The sequence below is a fragment of the Xiphophorus hellerii genome, chromosome 20 (genome assembly GCF_003331165.1).
Source record: "Xiphophorus hellerii strain 12219 chromosome 20, Xiphophorus_hellerii-4.1, whole genome shotgun sequence".
Lineage (NCBI taxonomy): Eukaryota > Metazoa > Chordata > Actinopteri > Cyprinodontiformes > Poeciliidae > Xiphophorus > Xiphophorus hellerii.
This window is the reverse complement of record NC_045691.1, coordinates 33,923,640-33,939,859: the sequence shown is the minus strand read 5'-3', so window position 1 is coordinate 33,939,859 and position 16,220 is coordinate 33,923,640. Positions and strand designations below refer to the sequence as shown.

At 39.1% G+C, this 16,220-nt stretch overlaps 1 protein-coding gene across 2 annotated transcripts in view; it reads right to left on the bottom strand.

The window, feature by feature from the left end:
* Positions 1-10,832, bottom strand: part of pdzrn3b (PDZ domain containing RING finger 3b) — a 126,176-nt gene extending 115,344 nt beyond the window's left edge. For both annotated transcript variants that reach the window (XM_032548967.1, XM_032548968.1), the window contains exon 1: positions 10,114-10,832. In XM_032548967.1, coding sequence (XP_032404858.1) covers positions 10,114-10,827 — 714 coding nt within the window. In that variant the 5' untranslated portion in view covers positions 10,828-10,832. The remainder of the gene's footprint in view (positions 1-10,113) is intronic.
* Between the last annotated feature and the right edge of the window lie 5,388 nt (positions 10,833-16,220).

Genomic DNA, 16,220 nt, shown 5'->3' with positions numbered 1-16,220 from the left:
TTCTCGCGTTCTTAATAGTATATATATTGAATCAGTGGCATGTAATTCAGTGTTCTGCTGTTTTTACCAAAACTGTTTTTCATATTTAAGGATCAACTGACCATCTGGGATTGGTACTTCAATGCCTAATGAGTGCCTCCAAATGCTTGCATTATTAATAGATAGAGGCATACTGATAAATCGGCCCTGATTTTCTTAATTTTGATATATTATCTGATACTTCCATGAGAAAATAATCTGATCTACCTCTGCAAAGGTCAAACAATCACCAGTTAACAATCACCTCACTGTTGCCAACTTAACAACATTGTTGCTGTATTTGGTGACTTTTCAGACATAAAAAGTTAAAAAAATTTAAAAATCGGTATCAACCAGAATCAAGATTGCCACGTTAGGCTTTTTAAAAGATTGGTGATTGGCCAGAAAACCACAATAAGTGCATCCCTAGTATTAGTTAAATTAATCAGAAAAACATCCAGTCGTCACTTTCAAACACTCAGCATTCTGAAGTGAGTGAAACGTACGTAGCATAGCATGACATTCAATTATGAATGACATAATTGAATGTCTGTAGCCTTGGTGTGTGTGATATACATAATTCTGGAGGGCTGTGTTGAAATTGCCTTTGCTGTTCTCACGTTCTTAATAGTGCACATATATTAGTAATCAGTGAAAATTTGTGATGTGTCAAACTTTAGAATCGCTGGCAAAACTTTGTATCAGCTGTAGAACAAAACTCCAGGACAAACCTATGCAACTGAACAGATACATCATTGTCATAATGACTGAGAATATCATGTGGCAAGAATTAGAATTCATTTCAAACATTTAAATGTTATGATTCTTTAACAATTTTATAATATCTTAAGTCCTTAACCACAAAACTAAAGCTCATCTTCAAGTATTAAGTCGGTTAAGACCAAAGGAATTGATTTTTTGTTGTTCTATGTAAACTAAATCACCAGTGCATGTAAGCCTGTTGCAATAATAAATAAATAAATCACATCTTAAATTAAAATACGCTTGATCATTTCCATGTGCTTGATTGATTGATTTTCTTGTTTCTCTCTTTCCACCAAAGACTGGATAACAAAAGTCTTCAGTCTGGGATATCGGTTTCTACTAATCTCTTTCTTTGAAGAGCAATTTTGTTCACAGAGACTTCAGTTTTGTTTGTTAATTTTAGATATTTACAATGTCTTCCAGTTCCAATGCTAAATGTTTGTTAGAAATTAAAATGTATTGATATTTGAGAATGTGTACTTGCATTGTTATGCCATTACTGTTATGTTATTTGAAAATGGTCTCAAAATAACAATATTGTAATTTATCGCATGACAATTTGTCATCCAGCAAAATTTGTTGCATCTTTTTCACAAGTAACATGACATGAAAACCTTTGGAAAACTCAGAGTCAGCCTTTAATTAATTCTTTTTATCAAGCTAGACTTAGGGTAGGAGTGAGGTAACATTATTTTCAGCTGGAACACTAAATATAAAGCAGATATTATTGCCATGTACAGTGTCCTAACAGCCATGACGGCTAGAGAAGGCCATCATGTGCTCGTCAGGTCATGGTGGAATGTGCGTTCCAGCACAATTTCACATCACCATTAGTGACACATGCTTCCAAATTACAAACATTACCGTCTTCAAGACAACAGCTGGCTGTTCAGTTTGATACATAGCCAGGAAGTATTTGCTTTTGTAAAGACCAGAACAGCAAGAGCTGATAATATGCTAAGTAATAAGTACCTAAGCTCCACAAAACTCATCCGATGTTAATTGAGTAATTTTCCACCACTGAGTACATGTTTAACAAACAAAATCTTAAACATCTAGTATTTTCTGTTTCCTACGCAGCCCTGGGAAAAAATTTTCTTTTGCGTTCCCTCGCAGTAAGGTTTGTATTCCCTCGCAATACGCTTACTTCAATATTTGCTGGTCTATTTTGTAAACAGTCACAAATGTCGATTTAAAATTTCAAATATATACACATTTAAAGATTGTCATTGAAAATGTGTTTATTATTAACTCTTTGGTGTAAAAAATTTATTGAAAATCGATTTATTCACTTCATGTTTGTCTATTTGTGTAAGCTTGATATGGAACTGCACATGAAAACAGCCCTTCAAACCATTCAGACCAACACAAAAGAGACACAATCAAAACTATCAGTTGACTTATTACCACGCGATAATAACTCAGAAATAGTCCAAATAGTTTGGATGTATTTTTTTCTTCCTTTCCAATGGAAAGTTTCTGTTTCTATCATAGGTTTGTGGTGAATTTCTATCCTAAAGAAAAATATATAAAACTTCAGGTATTATACGAGATTTTAACATACTTGGAAAAACCTTACGAAAACCTTATATGATAGCAGAAAGTACAATGAAGCATGAACTGATTAGTACATTATTGGGAGAGAACGCAATACCTATTGCGAGGTAACACAAAAGGAAAAAAATAAATCCCCATGTCCCTTAGAGGGCTCCATAGTTTTCCAGTCACATAGTGTCATTTTATGGCATAATCAATTAACTTTGTCACCTTGAGCTATTATAAAAATGCTTTGTAGATCAAACATCCGCGAAGTAGAAACCTTTATTTTTTTACAATTATTATACAATGAAACACTCCATAATACATTGAAACCAAAGAACAAAACCTTTTACAGGCCCCAACATTGGTTTAACAAATAAAAGTACTGTACTGTATAAACATTTGTTTTTTTTACAAAAAACTACTGTACTGTAAAATAATAATTTTAATACGAACTGAAGGCAGATTCCAGTGCCCGAATTGCGGAGATCAGCAATCCCCCCACCGCAATCTGAGTCATTGGATTAGAACGGGAGAAAATAAAAAATGATTATGAAAAAAAACAAAACAAAGTACAGTAGGACAAATAGTGACTCACGTGTATTTCACTGCTCTTCTGACTGAGCAGCTACATCCTGACTCCGCTCTGTAGCGTTTTTTTCTTCTAAAGCCCGAGGTGCAGGTGTGTCTTTTCAAGAGAAGAACATGGTTATCGGTAGTTGTTGTCGCTCTTTTTTCTAATGGGCAAAAAGATTCTTATAAACCAACATGCCACCATCGATTATGTTAAATTTGGCAAGCTGTTTTACGTACGTGTACATATTAAACCGCAACGTTGTTGACACACAGGTAGAGAATAAGCGGAGAGACTGTTTAGCCAATCAGAATGCAGAACACAATGCACGATGCAAATCTGTGAAGCAGCGAAACCGTGAAAGGTGAACCGCGATATACAGAGGTTCACTGTAATATATTTTTTCAAGTGGCCCAGCTGGAGTCCTGACTTCCATAGAGAATCTGTTCAAAGATCAGGGTGATGGAATGGAGGCCTTAAAACTTCAAAGACTTGAAGCTGACCACCAAATATAATTTGTTACATGGACTGCTAGAAACATGCAAAAAGCTGGTCTGTGTTCATAAGAAACAAGCTTCTAGGTTGAATATAAATAATTCTGAACTTAACTGTAGGTTCAGTGGAAAAAGAAGGAAACGGTCTGTGACAGACATGTTTCATCTGCCACTTTTTGGTGAGCTTTACCCCTCGGCGTGTGTCACACTTTCCGAGTCAGTCCACCATCAAGCTGCCTCTCTCCCCAGTATACCGCTCGGCATAGTAGTTCTAATTATAGAGTAGGCACTGTCATGCAGAACAAAAGGGAACATATTGATTTACAAAGCACTGACACGTGAGCACGAGCAAGAAGAACTCTGTAACCTTGTAATGTAGGGCGTTTAAGGTAGCAAAACATAGATTTTAGAACAGTTAGAACAATCGTTGCACAGTGACTGTGAAAGAAAACAGAAACCTGACAGATCTATTTCTTTATTCTAATGAAAATAAGTGCTAACAGCTTTATTTATTGACATTTCTGTCATAATTCAAAAAAACAATCAAGCCTTTAAATTCCCAGCAGGCTGCAATGGTTAATTAAACCATCACATGGAGAAATGTAGAGAAATTAGACAAAAGTCTGCCTAATTAGATTGAGACCATGATTACTCTCATCATATTCAGTAGAAGTTAAGTAAATTATTTATAAGCATATTAAAAAAGATGCTTATAAATTCATAACAGTCCATGAATTCCGATAGAAAGCAGAACGGAAAATGTGACAGCACTTTTCCTAGCGCTGAGGAGAGCCAGAAGAAGACAAGATCAGAAGCTTCTTTTGTTTGTTTTTGCTTTGTTTTATTGCTCTAGCTGGCTCACTTAAGAACTATAATATAAAGAACCTTTATAGGAAACTAGTCAGTTATTCCACATACTCGGGTCAGCTCACAGTTTTCTTTTCTTGGCTGGTTTATTAAAAAAAGAAGAAGTTGAAATCCTCCATCTGGAGCAGAAAAGCCTAACCCGAGCAGTGCAGCGCCAGCCAAGCGACGCGTGAGGTGATTGAAAAAGCTAATATGTCATAAGGAATCTCCTCCAGTTTCTCTTTTCTATGCTGCCGTTCACTCTGTGAGGTTTGCAAACTGAACCATCACATTTACTGCTCAACTGGTTACAGTGAAAGGTTTTCTAAGTGGTAAAAAAAAGTCTGAAATTGTCATTTACACCAACAATATGAAAAGATAAGTATATATAGTTATTACATACAGAAGATTTAGGTTTGACAGATATGATGAAAATAGATTATAGGGATTTTCCATGCAGTTTCATGCAAGAAAAAGGTGATCTGTTACGTTGGAGATGAATCAAGAACAACAGTCAAGAAATGGACTGTTGATCTGAATGAGGAACATACACCCTGAAGCACTGAACATTAGGGCTGCACATTATATTGTGAATGTGTTAATGGTGTGAATTTATAGAATCATTTATCATAATAAATTTCTTAAAAGACTTTAGATTTTTTTGTTGTCACAACAGATTCCAATGTTTAAAATATCCCAAAGCTGTCTACATTGATTATTTTTTTTACAATTTCTCCAATCTTTGTTCAGTGAGAGTTTCAATAAGTATCAAAAAACTGAAAATATGATTGAATGCACTTACTGTCAAAAGTGAAGAAAACACTTGAAATTTTTGTGATACTGTATGATACAGTTGGGCATAGTCTCACAGTGGCAGATGCTAACACATTACAGTAATGACATTGCCCAAAATGCTAATGGCGGAAATAATCATCATAATATCTACCAATATTGTTGCAATCATACAATTTTCTAATATCATTCAGTTAGGGCTGAAACAATTCCTCGAATGACTCGAGTACTTTCATTATTAAAATTCCTTGAGGTAAATTAATCTGCCTTGAAGCTTTGTTAAATTATGTTTTATTATTTAGAGCATCGTGTTCAAACTGGACGGCAGGAAGAGCCTTGCAGGAGTATTTCTAGAGGTGGGCGGATAGACTGAACACGGTGGGCGGCTGAGTAGTTGATGCTACTGACAGTGTAAGTGTATCTTTACAGATGAACCGGAAATTAATTTCATATCATCCCGGTCTCAACAAATGTGTGGCAGAATGCAGAGAAACGTTACGTAGCTGATAGATGAGTTTCTATGAATGATGAACGAAGGTGAGAAATCCCATCACTAACATGAACACAAAAGCTATAAATGTCTGGGCAAGGTGAGAGTTCATCTATTAGATTGACTGAAGATGAATACATAAACCAAAAGCTGGAGTAGAGACATTTTTTATAAGCGTATTTGTGAGCCTGCCTCTTTATTATTACACTGAATATAATTTCAGATTCTTGTATAACTTTTCTTCAGGTTAACTAAGAAGTGAGCTATTATTGTTACAGGTTAATTTTCTAAACTACAAAAAAGTAACTGTTAGAGATGCTCAAATATGACAAATTGGACTGATGTTTTCTCCCTAATGTATAAAAGCAACTAAGATAAACATTTTACTTATCTTGTAGCTAGTAGCATCATTAGATAAAAATAAGAAAAAAAATTAGCTTAATATTTAACTATCAAACTCGATTTCTACTCAGAAGTTGGTATTTCTGAATTCGAAATCAAAAATATGTCTGAATTTCACACAATGAATTTCAAAGTCAAACCACATTTAATATCGGAGATATCTGCCACTAGTTTCAAACCCATGAATATTCAATGAACAGTTTTGACAGTTTGTGTCTGATTAAATTAGAGGCAAACATAGTGTTATTTATGAACATGCTTTTTTGGTGTTGTACTACCAATAATGGATATAAATCAACTTCTTTCCTTTTGTGGTGATAACAGTCAATGAACTACATGTGAATTAGTCAAAACTCACTGTTTTCTGGCATGTGCTCTTTCTGAAGCAGTGAAAAACTAATTTCTCAGCTGAGTTAATGTGTCATAACAAATCTATAGCACACCTTTCTCTCCGCCTACACACTGATTTGTAAAACCCACCTCGTAACGGATTCACTCCATTTAGCATGTTCCAGATCCATGGCAGTGTGAGTGACGGCTAACAGGAAGGCTAGCGCACAAGTTGTAGCCTGGGCTTTTCCTACCATGAAGAGTCAAAATATTCCCAATGACGTATGATTAATGAGACACAGATGCAACTCCAAGTGATAGGAATTCATCTTGTGAGATCACAGAGGAGAGATAAGGCTGAAAGCGACCGGCAGAGGTAATTTAACATGTGTTATTCGGTTTCACAAATTGTGCAGCAAACAACAGAGTTCACTGTTTGATTTGATCCAGTGAAAACCTTTGTGGGAGGAAAAATGCTTTTAGACTAACCGCTCAGTCAAATATTGTTTCCTCTCATTCCAGCCTCCATTTTGTCCTTCCTCTTTAGCATGACCTCTGAAACAACTTCAGGGGCTCTTATGGATATTCAAGTCGTGCCTAAAGTCTTAATTTCCTGTTTACATAATAATGACAGAACAAGACAGACAGACAAAAAGTGTGTCTCAGCGGCAGGACCGATCTGCCTCTGTAATGTAAACCATAGCTAGGTATTAATAAAAGCCCAGTGAGCACCATTATATCACTACAAGTGATTTCAACATTTGCTCGCCTCGGTGCTTCTGATGCGCAATTTACCAGTCTACTGGAACACATCTGGCTTGGACCACATCCATCCAGTGAGCAAATGAAGCCAAAAAGCTAAACAAATGAAGAACAAAAAGATAAAAAGGAGGGATCCAACATATAAATATCAAAGGTGATGTAAAATTAAAAGGAACATTTGGAAAACATTCATGTAAGTGGGTCAGCTGTCGGTGGAAATTCCTTCCCCTCTCAGCTAGAGTTCCTAACTAAGCCCTGATCACATTCTGGCCACTCCTCTCAGCTGTTCAGAGCAGCAAAAGCAGCCATCAAACACGGTTCAACAGTCGGTAACATTTGCATCTTTCATAATCTAAATCATAAGAACCCTTTTCAAATTGTTTCTGTTTTATTTTTAGATTTAAAGTGATAAAATCTGGATTTCTTATGTCAGGTTTTGCTAACTGGCTGTGAATAGTTCCTGTTCTAGCGATAAATTCCACTCAATACACAAAAGTATGTGCAACATAGCAATGTTGGTTGACAGGTGATTGATACCTACATGTGGCAGAAAGGTGGTTTGGGTTGAGGAAATGGGCTGACCAGACATTTAACGTCTTTGTTTGGGCTAAATTTGGACGGGACGTATGGGCTAAATAAAACCTCAGGTTACATTGTATGGGCTAAATAAAAGACAAGGTCTGGCCAAACTGAAATATGGCTAATGTTTAGACAGCAACAACTTATCTGGAGTAGATAACTCTTTTGGCATCTTTATTTAGTATAAAAACAGTTTAGTAAAAGATCTGGAGGTGTCAAGACCAAAACAGACTTCCACCATTTTGAAAACTACACTCTTCAAATATTCATGTTATCTTATTGATTTTTTACACCACCTTCAATATGCAAGACAATTACTCTGCATAGAAATTCTGAAATGTTCCATTCTCTAAACATGTTTCACAGGTAAGATTATTGGAGGTGCACTGCCTCCAACGGTTGTTTCCTGTTAAGATAATCAATAGTTACTGTGTAAATAACCTTTAAAGGTTCAAGAAATAACATCTGATGATATTCTGGGCTACTTTCTGTCATTTTCAATGGTTTAAGTACATGACATCGAACTCCTCCCACCCCACTGTGCTGGGTACTGTTCATCAGCTGGCTGAAAGACTTCCAGCACACTTTTCTCTGTCATCAGACAAATTTGGCTGTCTGGAAATATTTCTGATCACAGAAGAACATCAAAGTTCCTGGTGTAGAAAGTGAAGGGGTTGCTCACACAGTTTAAAAATTACAACTAGCACAGCAACCAGGGCTGTAACAATTCATCAAAAGATTCAAGGACCTCAACTTTAAAAATTTTTCAGTGCATATTATCTGCCTCAAGGCTTCGTTGAATTATGTTTTACTATTTAGCGCACCGTGTTCCGGCCAGACAATTATTTGTATTGCGCAACACTTTTGCTTTCACCGACGAGATGCTGACGAATGCTGAGTGCAGCTGTGGCGGGAGGCAGTGAGGGACAGAAAGAAACGCTGACGAAGACAGAGACAAAAACTGTTAAAAGTGTGGGATCTCTTTAAGCTACGTTTGTGACTGCTAACAGGGGACACTTTTGTTGTCGTCCTAACTTTTATCTGTGCTACCACAGAATCTGGCATCTTATACATAGACAAAGAAATACCTTTAGGCTAACATTACATGTACTTGTTAAACAGGAAGAGTAATAATGAGAAAAAAATTGATTAGAAATACCTATTAGAAAGTTTTCTCATACTTCAAACTTCAGTCTAAAAGTGACGTTTGAATTGTATCACATTTTAAGCAAAATTATTATTTTTTAAAAATGGTTTTTGCTAGCATTTCTTTCTCATAGAGAATATGCAGCCTTAGCTACTAAAACGTGGTAGTAGATGAAGTTGCTACCACCAAACGTTCAAATTTGGTACTTGATTAACAGACTAAATAAATTGATAAATTTCTTAAATGCTAAGATTGATTTACAACAGCCGTATTAGCAAGGTAGGAACAGTAGAGTTGGAAAGTCCAGGCATAAATCCAAAAACGAATTTGTGACAAAATTACAAAAATAGATGTCGGCAAAAATGTTCCATCACAGTTCGACTGAGCTTGAGTTATGTTCCACTAAAGAACTCATTTCAGACCTCAGTGATGTTGGCCTTCAAATTAATTGACATGCTTAAGCAAAATTTTGTTTTCTGCTGTTAAAAGTGTTCATAAAAAAAGTTTTTAGAGGTTAACAAGGGCAAAAAAAAAAGCTACTTTATTTTTTTACAACAAACATCAAAGAAAATTGATAAAAAATTAATTGTGGTGCATTTGTGCAGCTAAAATTTTTTGCAGCACTGTTGATTGACACCAAATCTGTTTGATTTTGTAAATGTGGGGTGGCTGGTTGACCTTTGATGACCTCTGGAAACATTTATCAATATCTTCAAAATGACAACAGCACGAAAAAATAAATAAAATTGGTGCACAAACGTTTGACACAAATTCTATTTAATTTGAAGAAAGAGGTGGAGGAGGGGAACCCCCCCAACAAACTCAAGAGCCTCAAATTCAAATGCACGTCACATTTTTCAGATTTTTATCGATCCTTCATAAAAAAAATATGAAACTTGTGGTTGCAATGTAACACTGTCTAAGTAGTGGAACCCTGCTCTTGTGTATAGAATTGGAGTAAATATTTGACCCTTCCCCCCACTCACCCCCACTGGCTCCCCAGCTGGGACACAGGCACAGCTGACACCCGGACAGACAAGGAAAAAACTGAAGACTGGACTTTTCCGAACCATCTTCCATTCTCAGCAAAGATGGAGATCAACTCAAAGACGGGGAGGTCCAATAATAATGACAAAGGGTTTTTTTGTTGTTGTTGTTTTGTTTTAAAGTGACAATATATTTAGAAATAGATTTTACAGAAGGGTGGTCATGAAATCTTCGTAAGGATGCGGGTCATAAGTCTTTGCCAGCTAAATGTCAGAGTTGAGAGAGAGTGTGTTTCCTGAAAACTTTATGAGTTTAATAATAATAATAATAATAATAATAATAATAAAGGATGGAATAGAGGTACAACTCTCAGGGCAGAAACTTTTACCTTGCAGGAGAAAGCTACGGTCTTGGTGAGCGAGTCGATCCTCTCGCTGTACTCGGTGAATTTCTTCTGGTACTTGAGCGCCGTCATCTGCAGCTCGCTGTGCACAGCCGACAGCTGGGCCAGCAGCGCCTTCTCCCTCTGGTTGGCCCTGATCGCCTGCTTCTTCAGCTCCCTGTCCAGGACCAGCAGCCTGCACTGCAGCGCGCCGTTCTGCGCCTTCAGGGCTCTCACGCAGCAGTGGCCGCTCGACTTCTGCTCCCGGAGCGTGAGCGTTAGCCCGCAGCCGCCCTCGCAGATCCCCGCCGCCCGATGCTCGCACGCCTCCCGCATGTGCGCGTCCAGGTCCCGAGCGCTCACCACCTCCTCGCAGCCTCTATTGCCGCACTTGGCCGGGGAGAAGTCGCACGTCTCGGCGTGCTCGGCCAGATGCTGCAGCGTCACCACAGCGTCGCAGCCCCTGGCGTGATTGTCGCATTTGATCTCCAGCTTCAGGATGAGGTTCCTCAGCGGCAGGACGTGGTTGAGCTCCTTGGCGGAGATGCGCTGGCACTTGACGGGGCAGCTGCTCTGCTGGACGACCCAGGGCAGCACACAGCCGGAGCAGAAGACGTGGCCGCACGGAGTCGTCAGTGGGTCCTCCAGGACTTTGTTACACAAGTTGCATTTGAAGTCCGGGTCCACGGTCCCCTTGAAGCGGTCCAGCTCAAATCCCATTGCGCCGTTTATCCCCCCCCCACCCCAAATCCCCCGAAATCCAGAAGTCAAACTCGCGGGCTCCCCCCAACCCTCGGCAGGTCTTGTGTCGGAGGAGCAGCGGGGCGTTCAGTTGGTCATTGGTGGAGCGACTTACCAACTCTGTCCGTTCACAGACCAAAACTCTGCTAATTGAGTGGGACTTTTTGTTGCGTTTAAGTGCGCCTCGGAAATAAGAAGGAAGTTGACGGAAAGTTTTTGTGTAAAAAAAAAAAAAGAAAAAAGAAAGACAGTGCTTTACTTTATTAAACTTCATTAAACAAAAACACACGTGTTGCTTCTTTGAAGACTGATAAAAGTTTAATACAAAAAAATCGTTTTATTTTTAACTCAAAACTTCGCACGTTTAGAAGAGATTAAGAAAAAGTTGTTTAAAGTCAGTTTCATTGGAGTCTGACAGAATTTTACGTGATTCATGACAGTATACGATTAAAAAACCATTAAGTCAGGCTCTGCTACCCTTAAAACAAGACTTCAGCGATTAACAACCACAGTGCATAGAGACCTCAAAGGCAACACTGATCAGGGCGAGAGTGTGTAAAAACCTTGTACCGTAATAACCCAAGTAAAAACGCACATTGAGCGGGAGGGGGGAATAATGATCTCTCCTAATGTAACATCACTGCTTATGAAAGCATAGGCACCTGTTAACCCTTTAAATACGAGTATATATATATATATATATATATAGTACAGACCAAAAGTTTGGACACACTTTCTCATTGAATTCAATGAGAAGGTGAGTCCACACTTTTGGTCTGTACTGTATATATATATATATATATATATATATATATATATATATACTGTTAATTTAGAAAAGAAAAGAATAAGCTTGAATTTCACATTTTGCATCATAAATACCCAAGTAATTATCAAAGGCAAAAAAATAAGTTAAAAAAAAGTTTTAAGCACTACAAAAAAGCACATAGAAAACTTCAGCTGTAAAAGCCAGAGGGCTGTTAACAAAAACAGAATAGTGTATCAAGGCAAAAAATTCCTGAAATCCTGGTTTGTAAGCCTCGATTCTGTCTTACAAAAGTGATTAAACATGTTACCATGGCAATTTATCCTGTGAAACTAGCCTGCTGCAAAGGGCTGTAATTAGCCATACCTGGCTAATTACAGGTATGGCTTAATACGTAATTAGCCATAGTGCCATTTTATACCACAGTCAAAAATACTGTTATCTTCAGTTACTCTAAAATGTGTATATCAATAATGACTTTTAAAAAAATTTACTTCTTGATTTAACATCATGAATTTAATTCAAATTCAAAAACACTTTATTGATCCCAAAGGGAAACTAAATAAAAATTGGGCCTCTTGTATCTTTAAGAAACTCCTGTTTTTTCTGAAACAACATGGCTCCTCTATTAACCCTTTAACAACCTTTTTACCAATGTTGCTCTGAGAAGTGGCTCCTATAAAGAGCTCAGCATGATGCGCAGGTCCACCAGGTGGTTGCTAATTGCTGCTTGATAGTCTGAAGGAGCTGAATGGGAGAGTCGTGGGGGAGGGCTGCTCTGTGAGGTGGAAGCTCAGGCGAAATCAAGCAATCTTGGAAAGACATTAAAAGAAGAACAACATGTAAGACTTTCATGTTCCAGCAGACTTTGAGCGAGGAGTAGATCGTGTAAGACTCAGGAAAATCAGCGGGGATTACAGCGTGCAGCATTAAAACAAGTGCTTGGGGGGCACCTCTGTGGAATAATGTTTGAACACACCTGTCACCATGCTCCTTACGCACAGAAACCACTCTGTGATGCTTTTTTAACAATCGCACACTATGATGAGAATGTATTTATCTTAGCAGGAGAGGAAAACAGTGTTTGAATTGGAAATGAAACTCCAGTGGACCTGCAGCGTTGTGCTCAGTGAAGGAAATGAATAGCTGCTCAAGCAGAAAACACAAAGCCTGTGTTGGTGCTGACCCTGACCTCGTCCACAACATCCCCCCTCCACCCACCATTCGTACTGGTTACCTACCTCCTCTTTCAGAAGTAGAGGTAGTCTTTTGGAATGCTCAATAAAACCTTTCCGTGTGTATTATCTGAAACTACAAACATGAGGCTTAGAAAACACTTCATAGAGAAAGTACACTTAGAGGAGTGTGAATAAAGAGTTCCACACTGATCTTTATATATATATATACACTGCTCAAAAAAATAAAGGGAACACTTAAACAACACAATATAACTCCAAGTAAATCAAACTTCTGTGAAATCAAACTGTCCACTTAGGAAGCAACACTGATTGACAATCAATTTCACCTGCTGTTGTGCAAATGGAATAGACAACAGGTGGAAATTATTGGCAATTAGCAAGACACACTCAATAAAGGAGTGGTTCTGCAGTTGGGACCACAGACCACTTCTCAGTACCTATGCTGTCTGGCTGATGTTTTGGTCAGTTTTGAATGTTGGTGGTGCTTTCACACTCGTGGTAGCATGAGACGGACTCCTCAACCCACACAAGTGGCTCAGGTAGTGCAGCTCATCCAGGATGGCACATCAATGCGAGCTGTGGCAAGAAGGTTTGCTGTGTCTGTCAGCGTAGTGTCCAGAGGCTGGAGGCGCTACCAGGAGACAGGCCAGTACACCAGGAGACGTGGAGGAGGCCATAGGAGGGCAACAACCCAGCAGCAGGACCGCTACCTCCGCCTTTGTGCAAGAAGGAACAGGAGGAGCACTGCCAGAGCCCTGCAAAATGACCTCCAGCAGGCCACAAATGTGCATGTGTCTGCACAAACGGTTAGTAACCGACTCCATGAGGATGGTATGAGGGCCCGACGTCCACAGATGGGGGTTGTGCTCACAGCCCAACACCGTGCAGGTCGCTTGGCATTTGCCAGAGAACACCAGGATTGGCAAATTCGCCACTGGCGCCTTGTGCTCTTCACAGATGAAAGCAGGTTCACACTGAGCACATGTGACAGACGTGACAGAGTCTGGAGACGCCGTGGAGAGCGGTCTGCTGCCTGCAACATCCTTCAGCATGACCGGTTTGGCAGTGGGTCAGTAATGGTGTGGGGTGGCATTTCTTTGGAGGGTCACACAGCCCTCCATGTGCTCACCAGAGGTAGCCTGACTGCCATTAGGTACCGAGATGAGATCCTCAGACCCCTTGTGAGACCATATGCTGGTGCGGTTGGCTCTGGGTTCCTCCTAATGCAGGACAATGCTAGACCTCATGTGGCTGGAGTGTGTCAGCAGTTCCTGCAAGATGAAGGCATTGAAGCTATGGACTGGCCAGCCCGTTCCCCAGACCTGAATCCGATTGAGCACATCTGGGACATCATGTCTCGCTCCATCCACCAACGTCACGTTGCACCACAGACTGTCCAGGAGTTGGCGGATGCTTTAGTCCAGGTCTGGGAGGAGATCCCTCAGGAGACCATCCGCCACCTCATCAGGAGCATGCCCAGGCGTTGTAGGGAGGTCATACAGGCACGTGGAGGCCACACACAATACTGAGCCTCATTTTGACTTGTTTTAAGGACATTACATTAAAGTTGGATCAGCGTGTAGTGTTATTTCACTTTAATTTTGTGTGTGGCTCCAAATCCAGGCCTCCATTGGTTAATAAATTTGATTTCCATTGATGATTTTTGTGTGATTTTGTTGTCAGCACATTCAACTTTGTACAGAACAAAGTATTCAATGAGAATATTTCTTTCATTCAGATCTAGGATGTGTTATTTGAGTGTTCCCTTTATTTTTTTGAGCAGTGTATATATAATCTTTACAACATCTTAAGTAAACATAGTTACTAGATTATGCCTGGAAAATGTATAGCCCTGCCCCTTTAATAGGGTTAGGAGAAAACTCTCTTTCATGATGCTTCTTATAATCTATAGATGATACTTTGTTATTTGTCAGCTCAGAACTTAAGGTTGCTATCATATCTTTGCTTTTGTTCTGGATGCAGCAGAGTCCTGTGCAGGGATACCATCTGAAGCACCGCAGAACCAATTCAGGAGCCTTCCAGCTACACTCAGCCTCTCGACCTCTGAACCAACCAGCCGCCTTTGATTTATTACTTCAGTTCGGCAACAAACAGTCTGCCTGTCTGCGTATGACTGTTTACTGTGAGCTGGAGCTGTTTGGTCTTCTTCAGATGGGGGAATATTTGCTCCCAAAGTGGAGACAGAATAAATAAACAGTTGTTTTTTTATATATGCTGTGCTGGAGACAGAGTAAACAGGAGGCTCGGGCTGAAGTTTTGAAAGTTTCATGACATATTTTGTTGTAGAAACTGACATGTACAGCACAGGGCTGCCCAAGGAATGTTTTTTGAACTCCAAGAGGCAGTAGGGGCAAACCCTTAAACAAGTCCATACTGGGTCTGGCCGAAAGACAGATCAGATCCCAACAGAGATAATAGTTAATCCCACTCCTCCAAGCCTAACTGTGAGTGAAAGTTCTGGACAGAATGGATTTAAAGACTCCAACCTGATGTGGAACCTCGAAGAAAGAGTCCAATCTTACATCTCCCTGCTTTAAAACTCTGCAGGAGACTTGATCACATCTACTTTTTTGGGTTCACTTTCTACATGATATGTACTGTGTACTATAGTGCAACTCATTACCAGTTGCTTCATCAGTTGAAGCAGAAAATGTATCACTAATGGCAATTGGAAATGTAATGACATGAATTAGCATACTAGCAAGTCAGTCACAGTGTTTAGATATTTAATATATGTAAATAAAAAAATATCTGAAAAGTTTGCTGTGCCTGCATGTTCTACCTCATTTAACACCTAATTAGGAAACAGGGTACACCCAACTTAAAAAAGTATGGCACCAGTGCAATCCTATCAAGACATGGTGGTCTACCTAAACTGACAGGCTGGTGAATTTTAGACTTACAAACTTTTTAATGGCATCTTGACTAAAATTTAAGACTGAAAAACTATAAAATAATATAGGGGAAGGTTGGGAAATTCTGCTGTACAACAATCAAGCATAGATAAAACTGTGAAATTTCCACAGGTAAAAACAATATATATGTTTGGATATCGTTTTATAATCTAAACCTGCGTTAAACCATCTGACAACTTTCTCTCTGACCCATCGCTGTGTTTGTGGCTGATGGCCGCTTGGACTGAGGCAGGTTTACTGGAGGTTTTTTCCTGTTAAAGGGTATCTGAAGGTGTCAGTAAGTCCAATTTAAGACTTTATGACTTTTATAATGCCACCTTGAATGAAATTTCAGACCAATGAAACTATAAATATAGCGGATGGTTGGGCGATCCTGAAGTATTAGCCTGGAGTCACAGAATGCAATGAATATGTTGCAGGTGACTCAAAGTCCCACAAGAAAAAAAACCTAAATATTAAATAGTTCTGACA